This window comes from Myotis myotis, unplaced genomic scaffold, assembly GCF_014108235.1.
Source record: "Myotis myotis isolate mMyoMyo1 unplaced genomic scaffold, mMyoMyo1.p scaffold_m19_p_14, whole genome shotgun sequence".
Taxonomy (NCBI): Eukaryota; Metazoa; Chordata; class Mammalia; order Chiroptera; family Vespertilionidae; genus Myotis; species Myotis myotis.
In genome coordinates, this window is record NW_023416318.1 from 25,117,307 (window position 1) to 25,139,514 (window position 22,208).

The 22,208-nt window shown below is 48.3% G+C and overlaps 1 protein-coding gene across 8 annotated transcripts in view; it reads right to left on the reverse strand.

The window, feature by feature from the left end:
• The window catches only part of SPTBN1 (spectrin beta, non-erythrocytic 1), a 180,051-nt gene that overhangs the window by 47,615 nt on the left and 110,228 nt on the right, over positions 1-22,208 (reverse strand). For all 8 annotated transcript variants that reach the window (XR_004971837.1, XM_036334555.1, XM_036334556.1 and 5 more), the window contains 3 exons: positions 13,646-13,797; positions 5,252-5,425; positions 478-569 (listed from right to left, as the gene is read on the reverse strand). Coding sequence is in view for 7 of the 8 variants with exons in the window: in XM_036334555.1 (XP_036190448.1) it covers positions 478-569; positions 5,252-5,425; positions 13,646-13,797 (418 nt within the window). In the remaining variant the exon portion in view is untranslated. The remainder of the gene's footprint in view (positions 1-477; positions 570-5,251; positions 5,426-13,645; positions 13,798-22,208) is intronic.

Sequence of the window (22,208 nt, forward strand, 5' to 3'; positions counted from 1 at the left end):
CAGTGAGCAACAAAAAAGATGGGGTTCTCTAGAATTATATCGGCCCTGAAATTTCAGTGAGAGAATACACGGAAGGAAAACTGGGCAGTAACGTACACAGTACTCTCCTGGTTACTGCACAAAACTCCCCCGAAGCAGCAGAAATAAAAGGGAGGAGAAGACCCACAACTGGTGTGTTTTTTTTTTTTTTTTTAAATATCATGATGTGATTCCTAAAGATGGTTTCAGGGTTTTAAAATTCAAGATATACTGCCCTCTGGAGCTTCCTTAATAAAGAGAGGAAAACTGATGGTGGCGATGAGAGGTCCAGAATATAAATCAGAACTCCTTCCATGCTAAGGTCAGCCTATCGGCCACTCGCCAGTTAACAAGCCCTCTCAGTGGAGGCGGTTGGGGAGACACCTGTCAGCACCTTGGGAGTGACGACCGCATGGAACTCGGCCTGGGCCCCTGGCCGGACTCTGAGCTTACACTCACCCAGCTGTCTTCATCTGGCACCACAGCAGCAACGCATCCTTGGCAGATTTCTTCTCCTTGTTGTCTTCCGTCTCCACACTGATATCCTGGATCTAAGATTTACAAGGACACGTCAGACAGACAGAGGGGTCAGCTGCCTAACGACAGCCACGGAAGAACTGGTCTGCATGTACATGGAGAGGAAACTGTGGATCAAAGCCCAGCCCTGCAGCCCACCTCCTCCGAGAGCTGCTTTCTGAAGCCAGGGTTCGCCTCAAAGAACACCAGCCAGACTAGATTTTCCACTAGGCACAGAGATAAGATGGAAGCATAGGCCAGTTACTTGCATGACTTCCTATTAGGTGTCATTTCCACCTTCAAGTTAGCCCATCGTTCCAACTAGAAGCCAGCACAGTGATTCCTATGGTACACCTTGAACCTCATCAGACCCCAGAAAACCATTATGCGCAGTGTTTCATAACCAAACATTTTTCACACCAGTTGCGCCCTTCATGGATGAGGACGGTGTGTGCATCACGGCCTGAGGGCTGACCCAACCTCGCAGGGAGAGGACGCACTGAAATGCTGTGCTTCCTCGTCTGTGTCCCCTCCAAACTCTTACGCTGAAACCCTAGCCCTCAAAAGCGATAGTGTTTGTAGGTGGGACCTTTGGGAGGTGAGTAAGTCGTGAGAGGGATTAGGTAAGAGGCTGCAGAGATCCACAGCCCCTTCCACCATGTCAGGACAAGACATGTGCGATCTGCAATAGGACCTCACCCGACGTACAGCCTCCAGAAGTAAATTCCTACTGGTTATGCTACCCAGTCTGTGGTATCTTGTTACAGCAGCCTCAATGGTCTAAGACAGTCAACACTGTACAGAGTCTGGTCTATGGCACCGAAGTCAGGCTGCCTGGGTCTGAATCCAGGCTCCAGCACCAATTGTGTGTCCTGAGGTGAGTCCCTCCCTTCCCATCTGAGGAATGGCAACTCCAGCAGTGGCTGTCTCCCAACACTGCTGTGCACTCATATAAATAAAGAACAGGACATCCTGAGCTCATAACAAGGAGCCCATAAATGCCAGCTCTTTGGATTAGGGGCCACCTAGCAGCTATCCGTCTTAAAAAATTCTCCATCCTTAACTGTGGTAAGTAGGTGAAGTCTAAGTCTGCATAAACTCCCAACTCTATTCTTAGGATCCTTAGCAGAAAGTAAGTATGAAAGAGTTAACACACTCAAGGGGTCAGACACAGACTCACCAAGAAAGGCAGGTGGAATTTTACACATTAACCTGTCAACTTTCTTATGCTTCTGTGTGAAGAAGGGAATCTGTTTCCAGACTTGTTCCTCTAGAAGCAGTCTAGCCCCTTCTGGAATGAAGACGGCTGCCTGTTTAGACTAGGCAAACGCAGAGACTTTCATCCCAGTTCCCCACACCATCTTTTACTCTTTCTCTCTCTCTTTTTTTGGTTAATCCTTACCTGAGGATATTTTTTTCATAGATTTTTAGAGAGAATGACAGGGAGGGAAGGAGAGAGAAGGAGATGGGGAGAAACACTGATGTTTCTTTGGAGAAACATCTAATCTCGGGCCTGAGGATCAAACCTGGTACGCAGGTATGTGCCCTTGACAAGGAATGGAACCTGAGACCCATGAAGCCAACATTCTAATCACTGAGAACACTGGCCAGAGCCGTTTTTTACTTTCTTCCTCAGTCCCATGCTCCTAAAGCCCTTCCCTTGCCTCTTATAACTTGTCATCAGTAGTTCATGGATTACCTGCTAAATACAGACAGGGCAGGCCATACCCTGGGAACCCTGGGGACAGGGACACACACACACACACACACACAAGGAACATAAGACAAATCTGTACATTCAGGAGCTGGGGATAAGAGAGGAGGGGGGAAGCTTCAGAGGGGGCAGGATGTGAGCTGGCCCCTGGCTGATATGGGATCAATACATATAGGGTGTGGCAAAAGTAGGTTTACAGTGTTCACGTGGAAAGTGATAAATAATAATGATTAATAAATAACAAGAAGAAACTGTGTTGTGTGTACTCACACCTGTAGACCTACTTCTGCCCCACCCTGCATTTGTGGGATGGGTGCTGCTTTAATAAAGCTGGGTTTGTAAGACACCAAGGATGCAGCCCAAGCAGTGACATCTGCAGCCTCTATTTCCTGCCTCCAAGGAAGGAGAGAAAGTACCTACCAGCATTTACAAGTTTAAGTACAGAAAAGGGCCAGCTGTCAGGAAGCTAGTCAATGACTCAACCCAATCCACGCTAAAAATCCTGGAAAGGGCTGCGTTTGCCAGCTCACCGACATGGGCACTGCCCGGGTGTGGCGAGGCCGCCATCGGGATGCCCTCCCTGGCTCTGATTACTACAGGAAGAAGCAATAGAAACAGAACTATTTTACTCGGCAAAACTGAGGTCAGGCTCAAAGAGGGTCCTGCTGATTTCACCTCCGTTGGCCTAAAACCAAGAGCAGTATTTAGTGAACTTAATGACACCCACTCCATTTTTAAATCACCCTGAAATTAAATGACAGACGCCTACGTAAGAGCTGTTTAAAAATGAGATCGTTGGTGGTTGTAATTAACTCCATTAATGATGTCATCTTCAACAGGGATTCCCTCAGACCAGCTTCATTAGGAGCCCGAGGGCTGGGACAGGGGATCTGATTAGGGAAAAGCTTCCCGAAGGAGTCGGAGTCAGGACTAGCCGGGCCGGGGAACCACCCATGCAGGGAGTTCCTTTGTCCAGCGCAGCCCCCACCCCCTCTGCCCACATACACACCCAGACACTGTTAACTCAGCCCAATCCCAGGGGAAACAAGAAGGGAAAGGACTGGTTGCAGGGTGACTGCAGAGTTTTCATAAGAATACAAAGACAGCGACAATTTGATTTTTGTTTTGCCTTTTAGTGAGATTTTCATTTACCGGAAAAATCAATCAGACTTTTTCAAAGGGGCGGAACAGGAAGGCGCAGAGAACACTGCCGAGGAGGAGACAGGCCTGTCAGGACGCTGGTTTGCAGAGTAACCTGACGCTAGGGCAAGAAGTGTTTCCTGAAGAGCATGAGCATGAAGCATCCTCCTGGAGGAGGGGCCAGCAATCTGGCCGGAGGTGCCTCACAGTCTCCTGAGACGCTGAGCTCTCCCCTAGGGGTCCAAGCCTGCGTTGCAGCCCAGCCTGCTTGGCCCTGTGATCCTGGGCAAGGCTCCGCCCTTTCCTCAGTAGTGAAGGAAATGGACCAGATGACCTTGAGCGTACCTTCTGGCTCAGAGTGTTTCTATATTTAGAGTCCTTCCCTGGACTACAACAAACCATAACATGCTTATCAACTCATGCAAGCCTAAGGCTTTTCGCACATCCCCCTGAACACGGCTTCCTCACATCCAAAGGAGAATGGAGGTGCAAACGGAGCCCACACACGTGCCATGATCCTAAACAGCTTCTCCTAAAAATATCCTACAATACTGTGGCAGTCAGTCAGACATGTGCAGAGCAAGGACGATGGGCCAGGTGTAGAAGGCCACCAGGGTAGAACACCCCAGATGTCTAGCAAAGGACAATTGTAGGGTGTGACTTCGGTTTCCTCCTAGCATATCGCTGGCCTTGCTGCCTGGGCCCCCTGACCTTTCGCCCTAGAGATAACATCTAGGCCTCAGTTGTATTCCAGCTCCAGGCCCAGAAAAGCAGCAAAACCAGACAAGCAAAGGCCCTGGCTGAACTCAGGACCAGCTGCATTGAGTAATGAACCCCTGTACCCTGGCGCCAACCAATCAGTCAGTGGATATCCCAACCCTGAAAGGACACACCTGAAAAGCTGTTGAATAGTCTACTGAGATCTTCCACTGGGACACCCCCTAAAATCTCCACCTTTAAAACCTTTAGGACGACTAAAGGACTTGTACGCATGCATATAAGCATAACCAATGGACACAGACAGTAGGCGGGTGAGGGCATGTGCTGGGGAGTGGGAATGACTGGGGAGAGGTCAATGGGGGGAAAAGGAGACTCATGTAATACTTTGAACAATGAAGAATTTCAATTAAAAACAAAACAAAAAAAACACCTTTAGGACAGAGGACAGAGCACCTCTCCCTCCCAGGAGGCCAGAGCCTTTCCCTTCCCCCTCTCCTCCTTTCTCTCCCTCCCCCAGGCACATTACCATTACTTTCCTCACTCCCAACTCCAAAAGTCCTTCCTCTGCCTCTGTAACTTGTTTTCTAAGCCCATTTCTGCTAAAAATTACTTCTTCTATCTTTGGGATTTTCCAAATAAATGTTCTCTTACAGTTTGAGTCTTGGCTCTGAGTTCTTTCCTAGCCAGAACCCAAGTACCGAGGTTGCTGAAACCAGGTCCAGTCTGACCCCACTGGTCTACCACCTGTTCTCACAGCCCACAACAATACGTGCCTATCTGGTGACGTTCAGACAGCCTAGTGCTAGTAACTGAGCATCCACTGCATCTTACACCTTTGCTCCTGAAAGCTGAGCAGCAGACACCGGACGTTTAGAGTAGGTGCCAGTGAAGTGGTGGGCGGGGAGGCGGCTCTGAACCCACTTATCTGATGGGAGAACCCAGACTTTCAGGGCCCAGCAGAACTGAGGGAGGTGAGGGAGCTGTGCCCACAGGGCAGCTGGATGTGGCACACAGCCCCACACACCTGACCCTGAGAAGCCATTTCCACCTGGTCTTCCTGGCCCCTCTGGAACGGGAGGAGGCCAGCTTCCCCAGATGCTAGCACCTGAGAGGAAGGCAGAATCCCCCCGCCAAGCCTCCTACCTGGAAGCGCAGGATGATGGTCCAGATGAGGCCCAGGGTCAGCCGGTGGTTCCCATCCACGATGTCGTGGGACCCCATGTTCTCCAGGTGGACTCTCTGCTCCTTCAGGAACTGGAGGGCCTTGTCCACATTCTCCAGACAATGGATGCGCATTCGCCCCTTGGTGGGTTTAGGCTGGAAATGGGTGAGCAGAAGGTGGAAACATCATCCAACGGGGTAGAGGCAGGCTCGGACCTACTGCCCATTCATGCCGCGCTCTCCTACCCAAACCAAAACATTAACAGCCAAGTGTACTTGTTCAGTCCAGGACAGTATTTATCTAACAGCCTCTGAAAAGTTTACTGAAGGGATGGTAACCAATCACTCTTTAGAACAGTGGTTCACATTAGAATCACCTGGGAATCTTTTTAAAATCCTGATTTCTGGGCCTCATCCTCCGGAAATTCCGTGTCTTTGTTACTAATGTTGTGGCCCCACCGCATAACAAAGAAACAGAATTTCTGGAGGATGAGGCCCAGAAATCAGGATTTTAAAAAGATTCCCAGGTGATTCTAATGTGCAGCCAAGGTTGAGAACCACTCTTTAGAAGTTTGTTTAATCATGGAAGCAACACAATTTACAAATGCCTGTAGACACTGGAAGTTTAGAGAAAAACGGACCCCGTTTTCGACTTTCAGAGCTACTGCTGCCATCCACACAGCCTTCTGCAGACGCAAAACAGCTCTGCAGATGTGTTTAAATCTGAGGATTTAGTGGCTGCTTTAACCTAAAATTAGGCTTGCTACCTGCTGGTGTGGGTCATTCCTAAGGGTGGCTCACAGGAGAATCAGGTGGTTTTGTGAAAGTGATGGGGAGGGGATTGAGTAAAGGGTGTGACTTACTGAAAAGAAAGGATAAAGGGGAAAAATGTGAGAGTAGTGTAATGATGTGAACACCCCAAATGTCTCTTCCCTTTTACCCAGTTATATCAAAATCCAAAAGGTCCTCTGAAGGTCAACATTTTAAATAAAGCCACACACTCACTCAGTGTCTCTATAACCCCCGCCTGTGTTGAGAGCATGCGCATGCCCTCCTCTCCTTGCTCCATACCCCCCTCTTGCAAACCCGCCCCCCCGCCCCCTCTCCCCTTCTAGCAGAAGCTGCACCTCAGGCTGCTCTCATCATTTCACAGAGACTCCGACAGGCTGTGCACACCTCGCTAGCTACAAGGATGCACTCGGCCTGGCTGACGTGGGGCTGCCCTCCACGGCCACCTCACCATACCCCACCCACCTTTCAAGGCTCAATACAGGCACAGCTTTCCTTCTGGAAGACATTCCAACCATTCCAGTTCTCACCGGCCCCCCTTTTCTCCCAACTCTGTACAGTTATGCCACAGAGCGCAGAAACAAACCATCGTCTACATCCTTTATTTTCGCTGTTGTTTCACATATCGCTCTTATTACTTCCAACTAGACTACTGGCTTCATGAGAGCAGGAATAATGCTTAATAATTCTGCTATATTCCCAGCGGCTTCTGGTTTGGTTCCGAGCGCAAGGCTACGCGCAGTGGACTGAATGCAGGTGGACTGAGCTCAGTGTGTGCCTCGGGGGCTGGCCCCGCAGGGAATGGCGGCCAGGTGTGCAACAGCTGGCACCCCCGCAAGGTAGCAGCCACTCCGACAGGGATGCCTTGCCTGTCCCCTGCTTCCCCTCTGTAGCTGAGATCCTCAGTTATTTGTCAGATGGAAAACATCTGAAGGGAAGATGACTTGGGTAGCAAGTGGCCATTTTAAGTAGCCAGTCTCAGATTATCTTCTTTTCCTTGACTTTCTATTCTCCTACAAAAAGCTAGTGTGCAAAGAACACGCTTCAACGCCAGGAAAGAAGATCGCAAGTAGCAGCCTTGCCGCAATGGCAGATTCTGTTTTCAAGTAAAAGCCACGGGAGAAGAAACGTCTCTAAAAGTGAGGCTTTATTGCACTATTATGACAGCTTCCCTTACACTCCCCTCCCCCCCAAGGCATTTTCTCTCAGCACCTTCACAACGAATTTATCTCAGGTATGTGGGAAATGCTGGGGTATGTTACTCAAGTTAGATCAAGTGATAACATGACATCGAAGCAGAAAGAAGGTAGACTCAATCTCTAATTTTGTGACTGGCTCTGTAGATGCGATTTGAGGCCGACACTGGCACACCCTCCCTCAAAGGTATACCCAACAGCCGCCTCAAGCCAGCCACATCTCGGGGACCCATGTGGTGCTGACGGGCCCCCCAGAGGAGCTCAGGGTGCTAGGGCGGGATTCCACAGCTCCTTCTCCTCATGCCACACCAAGAACCGCGTGAAAGAAGAGAGACTCCGTTTCTATCGGGCAGATAGTTTAAATCCTTTGTTAAGGAGCTATTTTTATGTCACTAGATTTCCAACTTCTCAAAAGGAAAAGGAGGTAACAATGGAGAAAGCTAAACACAATGGAAAGGGGGGTGCCCCTCTCCATAGCTAACACTTTCCTAAAACCTCGCCCCCAAAGTGGCTAATTCTGCCATGAAAAGGGGCATTCCCTGTCTTGCCCCCATTAATTACTGTCACATTCCTAGTGTGGCACGGGTTCGTTCCCACGGCAACATGTGCATTTCTGTCCCGCGGGCCGTTTCTGATGGGGCAGTTTGAAATGTCACTAATGTGGAGACAAAGATCAAGACCAACACCAGGCTCATACGTGACTCAGACGCAGGGGGCTCTGCAGGGAGGGAGGCGGTTCCTCTGAGGAAATGCCTATTTTTACCGTTTCTCCCTTAAATAATTTTAACAAGTTCCCCACACCATGGCCAGTGTTCCTGTGTTCTACAGGCGCTTTTCCTGTTTTCCCTCCCCAAGGTCCCTTCTGGTCCCATCTCTGTATCAGCCACAGCTCCATCCCAGGCCTTGCTCGAGACCCATCTTCTTTCTGACTCCAAAAAGGAGTGGCAATTAGAGGGCTAAACAACCACCTCTAGCAACTGACAACATAACTCTAATTGCTTATTGGAGCAGCGAGGCCCCTGAGAAGTGGTGTGGCCTTGGTCAGATTCGTCCAAGGGGACCCAATGCCGTTAGGAAGAAATGAGGGAGCTGGATGAGGGCCGGGGGCCCCCCTTCCTGGTCCTTGGCTCTTCCCCAGCTGCCCACTCAGCCTTGAGTTGGGTCAGTTCTATCCTGTGGGTGTCAGGATTTGCAGAACTATGACATAATCACAATGGCAGAGTTTTTATCAGAACCTAGAGGTGGAAACGAGAAAAATAAATGTTTCCTGTAGCTGATCTGGCCTCCTTGAATAGAAGAAGACAGAGGGAGGCTCCTGGAAGGGTGTTTCGGGAGGCCACCAGGAACTGGGCCACACTGTTCCACCCTGGTAACCCCCACTCTCTCGGGGGCTTTCCCATGAGTGTCCAAAGCCACCTTGAAGCCATGGAAAAACAGCTCTCCCAGGGTTGCAGGGTGAACGGAACACCAGCCCTGGGCACTGGGAGTGGCCGGCCCATCTGCCACATACCAGTTGAATGGCCCCGCATGCTGCTTACTCTTGAGTTTCAGTACCTATGCAATGAGGGATCTAACTCAGTGGCCTTTTAAAGTGGCTTCCAGCTATCAAATACAATTTATATGTTGGAGGATGTAAGACTTACTAGCATGCAAGGTGAACTCTGCTGATCTTATTGCTCAGCAATAGTAAAGAACACATAGAGAAAAGACACTAACTGGTCTCAGTACACCAGTGTGATGAACACTTACTTGCTTATGCTTTTGTCTTTTCATCACAAACTGATTTTCGACACACACACACACACACTTACACACACACACACACACACACACACACTTCTACTTAATAGAGAGAGTAATGTGGAAAGCCCTGGTTTCCAACGTCTCCTCTAATACACTATACAGCCAAGCTCATTTCACACGAAGTCCCCATACACATCCAACTTTGAGCAGAGTATGAACGATTCTTGCCCAATTAAAATGAATACACTGTGTTCAACTAATTCCTGCCTGTCTCCTCACTGGTTGGGACCGGCTCTAAGAGCACCTTCTCCTTTCTCAGGGCTCACTGGGAAAGGAGGGGAACAGACAGCAGAGTGGCCTGGGTCCAAGTTCTATTATGTACTAGCAATACTGGCTTTGGGCAAGACCCTGGCCACTTGGCCTGTTTTTTCTATAAAACATAAATTGTTTACTTCTTTAAACTATGATGACCAAATGAGATAATCTGTGACAGTGAACACTAAAAGCGATACACACGAAAGTCACCATCATTGCTGCTTCCAAAAACAAACTCCAATTTAGCTGGGCCGCTTTCCCTACACGGTTCCTCCCTGACAACGTTCCCCAAATGTTCTCTTCACTCTGCCCCTCAGCTGACACCTGACCCCTGTATGCTCTCTCTATCCACACCCGAACCTCTCCTCCTGGATCAGCTGGAACCCACCCACTTACTTACTTGGGGTTCCTTGACACCCCATCCAGAAGGCCTGTTTTCCCTTCTGAACTCCAGGGCTTTGGGGCCATCCATTTGGTACTTTACAATATGGGACCCATTACTATTAATGCGCTTGTTGCATTTGTGCAATCAGACGTAAGTCTAATGGGGGCATTCTTCAGTGGCTGGTTATTTAGGACAAAAACAAATTCTCCCACACAAATGATATTATAGACAATAGGTAGGTTCTGTGGCCAGTCCACAAATCCTGTTTCAACAACAATACAGACCAGTATGGTTCTCTTAGCAAAGGCTTTATGTAAAACTCAGAGCAGCACAAAGTGGGATTTAAGGCTTAACAGATCTCTCAGTAAATCTATCTTTTCCAACTAGCTCAGCCTGTTTTGGAATTAATGGCGGCAAACACACACACACACACACACACACACACACACACAAAACAACCCCACCAAAAAACCCACACATACGAAAAAAATCAAATTCCCTCCCCCTTCTCTTCTTTGAAACTGATTAACAAAGTGAGAAGACAGAATATCAGGAAAACAACAGGCAAGCAAAACCCAGTGGCATCTGCGATTGGAAATGGCGAGGGCTGGCAGGAAGGCAGAGGTGGTCAGAAAAACATGGTCCTCTTTCCGTCAGAGGTGAGGGCTCCGCCTGGCAGGGCAAGGCAGGAAGCTGGCCTTCTTATTTAGGACCATTCTTCACTGCTGAGGCCCCCGAGGGAAGGGGCAGGCACAGGCAAGCCCCGACCTGGGTTATGACCTGCGGGCTCCACTCCGTAACCAAAGTCCAGGCCTGACGTATCACACCAGTGGCCCTACTCCCTCCAAATGTCAGTGCTGCCGTGAGACAAACCTCTCCCCTTCAGTCCTGCTCTACTCTGGCCCTGCCATCAATGACAAAGTGACTGGCACGGGTTCTGTGCTCGCCATTTTCACCTGTTCAGTTGATGCTACAGTCAAGGATGGGTCTCTATTTTTGTAGGGCATTTTAAACGAGACCTTTATGAAGTTATAATGTACAGTAATTTCAGAGTGAGATATTGAAAAGGAATATTCTTTGTCATCAATCCCAATTAGCAGTCGCTTCCTGGCTCAGCCTCAGTTTCCTCACTGCTCCGTAAGCTGACACGCCCGAGGCAGAGAAAGGGACACTTCCGACATGGATCCTGCCCAAGCCAGGACCAGAGGTGGGTCTCTGCCCTCTGATGTTCCCCAGTACATCAGAATCAAGTGCCCCGATAACCCACCTAAACCCTGTTCAAATTTAGTTCAAATTTTATTGAGCCGAAATGCAGGCTAAGGCTAGGATGAAACTGTCTGGAACATTAAACCAATGTTTCTTTGAACTTCATGCAGTAAAAACCAGACACATTTCCTCCTCTATACCAAAGGATGAACTGGCTCCAAGAATTTATTAATAAAGTAAATTTAAATACTCTGGGCCCTCACACATTTATCTACTACCTACTGCCAAGCTGGTGGTTAAATGCTGTGGCCCAAGTGCTGTCTGACACAGGGCTCCAGATGGGAGTGCGCGTGTTTACGTTACCCGGGGTTCGGATCAGTGGCGCAGAGAGCCCGGTGCTGGCTGGCTGTTTCCTGATGATCCACGCTTAGCTGTGGACATTAATTTACCCAGGCCAGGAAGCTCTAACCACCTCATTAGTTATGGAATCGAAAAATGCAAGGGTCCTTTGGGGCAAGCCCTCCCAGAGGTCCTGGCCTGCAGGGAGGGTCTCTAACTTGAGTTTCTGGCAGCCTCTGCAGCCAACAGCAGAGTAGTTCATGTCCCATGAACCAAATTCAACCCCGGGGTCAAATAGGCTGAAAAATGAACAAGAGCTTTAGCTCACTCTATCTATGGGACCCTTATTTTTGGAATAAGAAGATTAATCAGACTGCCCAACCTATAATCAGGGCTGGCTGTGAGGAACAGGTGATAAAAGAAGTAGAGACACTTGTGGTTTTTACAAAATGGGATGTCATTGCTAAACACGGTTTCTGGCACCGAATGCCTGAAAGGCTGGAAATGGTGCAATCACATGCTCTTCCCTATCCATTTCCTAGGCTGATGGGTTACTACCAAAGACAAACCAACAAACCAAAAACACCACACACACACAAACACAGCAGCAAGTGAAAGGCGGAGAGGGCAGTCTCCACACACAACTATGAATTATGCTTTATTGGCTGCCTTTTCCTCCCTATGAATATTTTTGTTCAGAAAAGGGGGCACTGGGCCTAACCCCATTTATTATGTGGACATTATCAAGGACACAATCTTCTTGGTATAAAAGAATTATGGACCTTCGGAGGTGAATCACTGACTCCCTACAGCCTGGAAGACTGGACCCTATTGGGACAAAAATAAATGTTCAAACGAATGTCTATCCATGTGACCTTTAATGATTTTTTTTTAGCTACTTTCAAAACATTCAAAAAGATCAATAAACAATCACACTAGGTAAAACATTAACAGGAAAAAAAAAAGGTTGAGAGGTAGGGGGAAAAGCCTGGTTACAAAAACCATATTTAAAGATGAATATTACAGTAATTCTAGCCTAGGTTCTCAAAGAAGACTCACTTCAAAAAACAAATTAAAATGCAATCAATGACCGGCCTTCGCCCGCCCCATGTGGGCCCACTACCCACCATCACCCCACAAACCACCTTCCGATTCAGGCAGCCGCCGCCGTCTTAGGCAGAGGCCTCCTTTATTAATCTAATTTGTCCAGTGTGACCCACAAACTCCCAAAGAACAGGAGGCAACCACACCTGCATGCACGGGGAACAAAGACCATGAACAAAACTCACTACACGTGAGATGAGGCTTTACCCTTCCACAGGACTCTGATCTTGAACGAAGGGGCAGGGAGAGAGAGAGCTCTGACTCGGTTTCTACCCAGGCTCGCGGAGGCAATTCTGTTGTGGGCTAATAATAGGGCAGGGTACCATCTTAGCTCCCTGCCTGTGGTCAGAGGTGTGTGGGTCGGTCTGCACACAGAGCCATGTGGCTGTAAGTTACAGGGTAGAGATCGAGTTAAAAATAAGGCTTTCTGGCAGCCCTGCCAACTGCCAGCATATTTTCCTGGTGATGTCACTACAGATGTGGGGCTCTATCCCTGGGCGTCAGCTTTCGGCTCGGTCCCACCCACCACCTATGGAACTGCATGTGATCTGGTAGAATACAGCATCCATTTTCAAACCAAGACGAGACAAAACCTGTTGGGTCAGTTAGGGAGACTGGCTTAAGCTTCCTTGGCTTAAGGTTCATAAACAACAGTCACATCAGAGACAAGCCGCTGTAGTGCTGAGAAACAAAATGGGGATACAATTTTCACTGCAGGCTGAAAACTCCCTTGCCTGAAAAGGCACGGTGAATTCATTAGAAGCTCCGAGTTTCCAAGGAGACGACAAAACACCAGCCTCTCCCTCCACCCCCAAAATAAAAAGTGTGCAGGGAAGAAAGCAAAAACGTCAGAGAACTACTGAATTCAATTCTTGACACTTTAAAACGGCAGCTCAGATTTTCCAGAGAATTAATAAAACACAAATTCAAAATTATTCCATGATCTCGTGGGCTATAGATCCATCTTGGAGCCAGGGCCCCGGGCTGGCCCTTCAATTACCAGCACCATGCCCTGCTTAAGGGGGGACACCAGCCAAGGTCCCTCTGACCGAAGGGGGCAGTGACCTCGCAAATTACGAGAACGCGGCCACCTTATTACAGGCTCAAGAACATCAACTAGACTCAGAATGTCTACACAGGAGCTTTCTCCAACATGCTCATCTCTCTCATCAAGGTTCTCCTTCTCCAGAAGATCAGCCATTGATTGTGTAATTTACCAGGAGGAAAGCCCTGATAGATTTCTCAAAAACATTTCCCCACCCATGCTGCAAGACACTTAAACAGCAGCCCGACACTCACCAGCCTCTCTCCAGAGAGGACCTCCAGCAGCTTGATGAGCATCCGTCCATCTCGAAGGTCCGTGTACAGGTCTGTGATCCGGCAGGACACTCGGGCGAGGTGGGAATTGACCCACTTGGTGAAGGTCTTCTTCTGCACGGCTTCACGCTCATCTGCAAGCACAGGAGAGCCTGCGTTACCACCAGCCACAGCACAGGCGCAGCGGCGTGGTGCCAGGGGGGCCATGGGGCCCAGCCAGAGGAGGAGCAGCAGAACTGAACTCGAGTGAAACCTCTTCAGCAGGACCCACTCTTGGACCCACAGGAGTCTGCAGTCCGTGAACATCTGGGCGCTTCAGCATACCACCAGCAGAATGCCCTTTGCTTTCCATTCAATTCACTCTCTCCCATTTCTGCTGAAGACGCAGCCGGGTACAGTAGATGACAGGGAGGTCTTTTGCAATCCTGCCCATTGGATTAACACTTGGCTGGTAAAGTTTCTCAAAAGGCAAGTGTGGGGGAAGTACACAGATTATGGAAGGATGTGGGGTAGAAAAACTCAGAAGACATTCAGAAATTGCTTCTCTATACAAAGGATCAGGCATCACCTACCTCGTAAAATAAATTTACTCATGACCTTGATCTACAATGAAAACCTGCTGTAAGTCACAAGCCCCGTGAATAACACAGAAAATGGCAAGCAACATGGTAGAGTTCAAAGAGATCTGGCCAGGCACTGGAAGAGGAGGGCCTGGGCCCAAGGTTTTGCCAAAAATGTGCGGAGACCTGGATGCAGTGTCCCCTTCTGTAAGACGAGTGGACAGCTATCACCTCCAAACTCAACCATTCGCTGAAAAGGCAACTGTTAGTTTATGCTCTAGAGCAGTGGTTCTCAACCTTCCTCATGCCGCGACCCTTTAATACAGCTCCTCATGTTGTGGTGACCCCCAATTTCATTGTTACAAATTGAACATCATTAAAGCATAGTGATTAATCACAAAAACAATATGTAATTATATATGCGTTTTCCGGTGGTCTTAGGCGACCCCTGTGAAAGGGTCGTTCGACCCCCAAAGGGGTCGCGACCCACAGGTTGAGAACCGCTGCTCTAGAGTGTGGCAGTCACACATCCAAGTCATCGAGGGACCTTGTTCTTCGAGCCTCAGTCCAATTTAAAGCATAAAACTCTAGATACTTCTGCCCAGCACTGGCCCTTCACATCCCATACAAACAGGCTTCCAATCTTTTTGCCTCTGCAGAATGTTCTACGTGCAGGCTGCTGAGACATTCAGTGGGCACCCACCACTCGTACTGACTATGTTCTACAGTTATCCTTCTGTCACATACTCGCCTGTTTCTAGTTCCATGAGCATGAACTGGCACTAAAAGGACCCAAGGCCTACTCCTTCCAGTGCCAGCCCAAAACCACCGAAAGGTTTATGTATTCATCTACAACGAAGTGGGACAGGCCCCAACAATTTTTATGTATTTCACCACCATGGGGTGACAACTAAAAAGCCACCCTTGCTGATGGGGCATGCACTGGGTGGCCTGGGAGTACTGGGTTCCCAGGCTGGCCAGAGCATCCTGGGAAGGTGTGCCTGGAAGGTTTTACGGAGGTCTCCATTCACCCCACTGCACGGAGGGAGAGAGGGAGGGAGGCAGAGACAACGTGGGATGAGCCTTTACTGCTGCCAACCTAGCAGGTGAGGCAGCGGGGGGCCTCTGCCAAGACAAGCTGGCCACCTGCTGCAGCCAGCAGCTCCGCCCGGCCCAGCCTTGCCCTAAAGGAGCAGCCTGTCCAGGGGGAGAAAGGACCTTTCCCAGGAACAAAGGCCGACCAAATACAGACAAAGGACCAGAAAGGAGGGGATTGGGGGGAGCCAGAAGGCAGCAGTGAGGGACACACTGCAGCCTGAAAAAGAAGCTGCACCAATAGCGTCACGATCAGCCACAGAGAAAAGATCACCTGCATTATTAATCGCACAATCATCCTGATGGATGGTAGCTTTACGACAGTGGCATGGGCGGCTAGCTGCTTTTTGTTTGTCTGTTTGCCTAAGGTTGGCTGCTTTCAAAGAGCAGGTCCGGATCGGAATACACAGACACGTGAAGTTTCTCCGAGGTACGGTTCAGATGTATGTAGGGTCAACTAATGGTTTTTTATAGTGTTTTTTTTATGTGCTACACTGGAGTTACAAATGTCTTTCATAAAGCCCTTGATGGGTATCCTAGGCAGTTATTAAAGGGTTTGGGGCTCAAAGTCACTACCACACCCAACATATCAAGGGAACAAGATCAAAATGAAAACCTGCTTGGATTAAGGTATTTCTAAATAAACAAGCACACAATGTGTTCGTCAGCCAATTGTGGCTCCTTGGGCAAATCTCACCTTACAGAAACACCTCGGGCTTCTCTCAGGTTCTGAATTAACAGGTTCCTTTATGAGGAGAGTCTGAGGATTTGCTTCAAAAGACAGTAAAAGCACTCCCACAGCACCCTGACCTGCCGAGTTATCGTCCCACGCACCCCCTCCCCATGAGGAGACCACAGAGAGGTCGTGGGTGGAGCAGAGAGAGCCCAATGGAAATAAAACAGGCTGGGGATCTGTGCCAGGAGGGGTCCCCGGAGCTGCGGGGTCCTCAGAAACTCCAGGAAGAAGGTAAGAAAGAAGAGGAGAAAGAAGTTTAAAAAATTAAACTAAACAAAATATAAGGAATGAAGGCTTACTTTCTAGCCCTCTCCCCTGCTCCCCACTTCTCTCCTCCCCTCGGTTTCAGAAACGAGCTCCAGGGAGAGTGAGCACACTAGAAGAATCACACAGAGTCCAAGTCCCTGGGGCTCACACCACCACACTGGAAAAGGCATGGAAGATTCCATGCAGGAACTGGACCAGAACCAACACTCTTACGACACACAAGGGGCAGGAAACGGACTCAGCCGGAGACGCGAAGCCCCGCCAGCTTAGTGTGTCCTCTTACAATGGATCACTTGGGTGAACTACAAACACTTCTGCACTTCTGAGGCCGGAAGGAGGGAAAGGAAGGGGGAAAAGATCTACCCAGAGGCCCAGTTGAGGATGAGGCTGCGTGTCCTTGGGGACTCCGTCCTTTGTTCCACCCTTCCTGGGAACGCACAATGACATCACCCCTGCAATCCCAACCCAGCCAGGCCGGGGCAGATCAGGCCAGACGCCTGCCCGAGGAGGAGCAGGAGGCCCTTGGCACAGACAAGGCAAGACAGTCCGGAGACGTGTTTCCAGATAAAGCTGCTATCACTGGGCCTGAGCTGTGTGAGGAGGGGTGGGGGTAATAGGAAGAGAAACCACTTCTAGTGCCACACGGAGGAGCAAATCTGGTGATTCAAAAGGGGGCCCTTGAAAGTTGTACCGATTTGGTTATTCAGATCAGGTTCTCAAGTGGGGCGTGATTTTTGCTTCCCAGGGAGACATTCTTGACTGTCACGACTGGGGGTCAGGTGTTATTGGCATCTAGTGGGTAGAAGCCAGGATGCTGCTCAACACCCCACAGTGCACAGGGCAGCCCACACCACGAGGAATTATCCAGCCCCAAGGTTAGCAGTGCCCGCTGGGTTGAGAAACCCTGGTTTAGACATTCTGGGCTTACACCAATTAGAGCTGGCATGCACAGGTCTCAGTCGGCACTTGGCAGAGAGGGACAGTTGAATTGAGGTGTTAGTCATTCATGACTCTCTTTACCCACACCAAAGGGCTTTCCATCCGGATGGCCGGTGGCAGCAGAAATCCCCTGCCCTCAGGCCCACTCGTCGCACTGCACTAAGGGCTCGCTGCTTCCTTGCAAGAGAGAGGAGCCACTGCAGGAGCAGCAGGGAAAACCACGGGTGGGCGCCCCATCTGTCCTCCACACCATTTCCATTCTCCTTTTACCTTTTCAGTGCCTTGTATTGCTGTTCATCAGGCCAAATCATGCCTGCATCTCCTCCCGAGAAGCTGACGCGGCTGAACCGACGCTGGGGCAGGTTCCCACGCAGCCTTATCCAAAACTGGGTAGGTGGTGGGCCCAGGAATAGGCACCTCGCAGGTCTGCTCCCCGTGTGTTTGCCCCCAACCCCAAATTACAGTTACTTAGAGGGACTCTCGGGCATTAGATGAGAGGCGGTGAAGTGCACATCAAAGTGCCGGCCTGTAGCGAGGACTCATCAAACCCGTTCCTCCTCCTTTTCCCCAGCAAAGCCGCGCTCTCATCAGTTTAAAACCATTTGAGAAATGCATCAGGGATCATGGGGTCATATAATCTCCGGGTGGAACAAGCCCTTGGAAGGCATCTGAATCACCTTGCTTTCAAAAGAAAAATTCCTTCTACAGCCTTGGGCCAGCTATTTAAAAACCCAGAGAGGGGGAAACTATTTGTGTGTGGCAGGAGGTTAATAGTTACATAAAAAGAAAATGACTTGTTCTCTCTTTTTTTATTAAAATAATAATAGCATTCACTGAGCACTTATTATGTCTCTGGTACCAATATACATGCTTTACAACGCTCATAACTATTCCACGAGGCAGGAACTAGTATCTCTCCTGGAAGGTCGGCTCCAAAACCTGGTTTTCAATCTCTAGGCAATAATGCCTCTAGCACAACATTAAAAATATTAATAATAAAAACAAACACGGCCCTAACCGGTTTGGCTCAGTGGATAGAGCGTCGGCCTGTGGACTGAATGGTCCCGGGTTCGATTCCGGTGGAGGGCATGTACCTTGGTTGCGGGTACATCCCCAATAGGGGGTGTGCAGGAGGCAGCTGATTGATGTTTCTCTCTCATTGATGTTTCTAACTCTCTCTCTCTACCTTCCTCTCTGTAAAAAATCAATAAAATATATTTTTTAACAAACAAACAAACAAACAAACAAAAAACAACACAAAACATGTCACAAGGATACAAGCACCCATAATCTCGCCACCCTAACCCAAGTCCTATTCTGTCCAAGGGTCTGCTCCGGCCCTTGGATGACTCCAATTGTTGGGATGGTGTCTCCATCAAGATGAGATCTGGCCCGGCCAGCATGGCTCAGTGGTTGAGCATCAATCTAGGAATCAGCAGGTCACAGTTCGATTTTGGGTCAGGGCACATGCCCTGGTTGTAGGCTTGATTCCCAGTAGGGGGCGTGCAGGAGGCAGCTGATCGATGATTCTCATCATTGATTTTCTATCTCTCTCTCTCTCCCCCTTCCTCTCTCTGAAATCTATAAAATATATATATATATATATATTTTTTAAAAAGACGAGATGTGTGTCTGTGGCCCATGGAGCTCACTTCACCTTTGATGCCACAGAGAAAAGATCTCCCCAGCCCTCCATGGAAAGGCCTTCAGGTTTAAACACCGCTCAATGACCCCTCTTTGCAATGACTGTCATAGTGCGGTGGGCAGAGGGGAATACAAGTTGGTCCCTGCGGACACTACTTGCTCTTGCAGCCTGGAGATCACCACACACCTACTGGTTCAAGTAGCGGTGGCTGCAGCACCAGCAGCCCAGGGATGGAAACGAGGGAACCACGGGAAGAAGGGAAAAGACCTGGTGGGAGGGAGCCTGGTGAGGCAGTCTGTGTCAACACAGGGGTGGGAGCCACGAAGGTCCCCGAAAGCTCCTCTCAAAACAAGTTCCCCACAACCACGAATTCTACCAAAATGTCCTCGGAACCCTGAAAACCAGAAGCGGTTCTAAGATCCAGCCAAGTCTTTAGCTCCACAGGCTCACAGATGAATCAGTCAACTCCTGGAAAATGAGCATTCCTGAGAAGCAGATGAGTAAACCCAGATGCGTGGAAATAGCTACGCCAGCACCTATGTCAGCTCTGGATCCTTGGAAGGAGAGAATTATAAGAGAAATTCTAGTATGGCATTCTTTCCTAAAAACAGAACTTTGTAAGATGGCATGCCTGCAATACCACCGCCACACATCTGAATAAAAATGTACACTTCCTTCAAGCTCACTAGATCTGCACAGCAACTCTCAGGGAGGTGGACACAAGAGTCAGTGAGGTTCAGGGCTGCGCAGTGTCACCGGCCCGCAGCGGCGGAGCTGCACATGCTGGTGGTGCCCCTGGGGGCTGCTGTCTCTCCCATGACTCAGCCAGGTTAAGAGGGATTAGGCTGCTTGGCTACACTCTCTCCTCTAAGTATCTAGACCAGCCTTGGGCAAACTATGGCCCGCGGGCTGGATCCGGCCCATTTGAAATGAATAAAACTAAAAAAAAAAAAAAAAAAAGACCGTACCCTTTTATATAATGATGTTTACTTTGAATTTATATTAGTTCACACAAACACTCCATCCATGCTTTTGTTCCGGCGCTCCGGTCCAGTTTAAGAACCCATTGTGGCCCTTGAGTCAAAAAGTTTGCCCACCCCTGATCTAGACTCACTGTTTCATGTTTCTGATAAACTACTTAACATTTTCAGAGGATTTCTTAGAGAAAAAGGGTGAGGTATTTAGAATAGAGGAACATATTATCATAATTTTAACCAAAGGGCTGTGACTATCCTCTCCATCATCACCCCTTTCTAAAAGTACATAATTGACTTCCTCTCTTTTTAGGGAATGACTATTATCAATAGTGGAAGACTATGGCGCTTTGATATTTATTTATTACTCTGAAGATTTTGCTGTAATTGGAAAAATGAATGCTGTGTTAGCACGAGTTCGCATGTTAGAAACTGCTTTGATGAGGAGGAGGGTGCTGTGTTACGGGAATGACTGTACGGCATCTTTCTGCAACACCCTCTACAGAGTGCTAAATGCAACCATATTCACCATATGCCACAGCTCTGGCTACAAACAGGGGTGGGAGCCAAGGACGAAGGGAGGTCTGAAAGCACGGAACTTTTCTGGATGGAAAATAACGGAAAGACAGAAACATTCATAATTCCCCCAGAGACCGAATTTATACCTGGCTTAAGAGAGCAAATCTCTCTTTAACTTTTCTGAACCTGCTAGTGTAACCCAAGAATGTTCTCTATCAGGATCTTCAGTTGTGCTAAGATAATGGCCCACCTTATGTAAGAATTGGCAATCATGTGCAATTTTTCTTTGTATAGACCCATGGCTAAGTTAGGTCTAGACTTGGGTTCATGGTAGGAAATTTCAGAGGTACAAGGATGGAAGCTGAGATGAAATCAAAAGGAGATGATGAAGCAATGATCCCATGCACACATGCACGGTTGGCCATTTAAATCAACAATACTGTACAGGCTAGCTGATCAGGACCAATTCTAACCTGAGGTTCAGAGTATTTATACACTCCAATATTTACAAAGTGCAGACTGCATGCAGAACTATGTCTAAGACAAGGTCTCTTGCCCTCAATGAACTAGAAGTCTAGCTGGGGAAACAAAACGGAAAATTAAAAAATAAAAGATATGACAAAATAGTACAGGAACAGTTGCAAAGAGAATGATTTCAACAGTTTGGGGGGTTGGAAGAAAAAACTCACTACAATTAGAATGGTTTCAGGCCCCACCCTTCAAAGTTACTGGAGTCCCCTGCCTTGCGCCTTTCCCGTTCTTACCTACCTTAAACATCAGTGCCATACTTATCTCCCCCAAACAATGATTTTTCAAAGTTACTTCACTGTACCAAAACCTTGAATGGCCTCTACCCACAAGACAGACCAAACCTCTGAGCCTGGTGGCCTTTCCTTGGCGCCTGTTTCCTCTGGCAACTTCCCTAACATACCATCTTTGTGTCAACCCAACAAGACTTCTTATTCATTATGTTCTGAACGCTTACCCTACACATTGCCTTTTCTTTCCCATCTTTGCTTACACCATTCCCCTAACCTAGAAGGCAATTTCTCTTCTCTTGCCCTTCTTTTAAGACCCAGGGTAAGATCTACTCTTCCAATAGGCCCTTCATTTGATGGGATGTGGTCTCTTATCTTTTTTTTTTTATGTATCCTGTGTCCTACCTCGGCAACTACCCTATACCTGCCTCCAAGGACCCAACTCTGTATCTGTTCAGAGCCTTAGCACATGCTGGGCAGAGTGGGTGCACAATAAACATTTGTCGAAGCAATCAACAAACCTCCAGTGCCCAACAAATACGTTCTGGATAATCCCACTGCTGCTGGTTGTTCCACTGAAATTACTGAGGAAAGAAATTCCAAATCACAGAGACAGGCCCTAAGTATGTAAATGTTATCAGTGTACAACACCAAAAATTTTGCACAACTGAATTGTTTCTTGCAACTCTTCCTCAATGTCTGATAAATGATAAAATTGCAATTTTTGTGGCACTGTGTGTCAGATTAAAAGGGGCCCAAAGCTAACCTAAAAGTGTGACAAATGTCACACTTTGCTTTTGTTCTGTTTTGCTTCTGGGTAACTGCCACCACATACCTGTACAGAGCAGAGTGAAGATGCAAAATACTTAGGGTGTAGTAATTAGAGCATTATTGTAACACAACCCAAACAGGCCAACAGTCACAAGACTTGACTTATACTAATTTTAACAATGCATCCGTTAAAGCTCAATTCTTAGGTTGTTTTTTTAAAAAAAAGAATTATAATTCAAAACAAAAGATTACAGTAGGGTGGAGTCCCCATATGTGCCTTA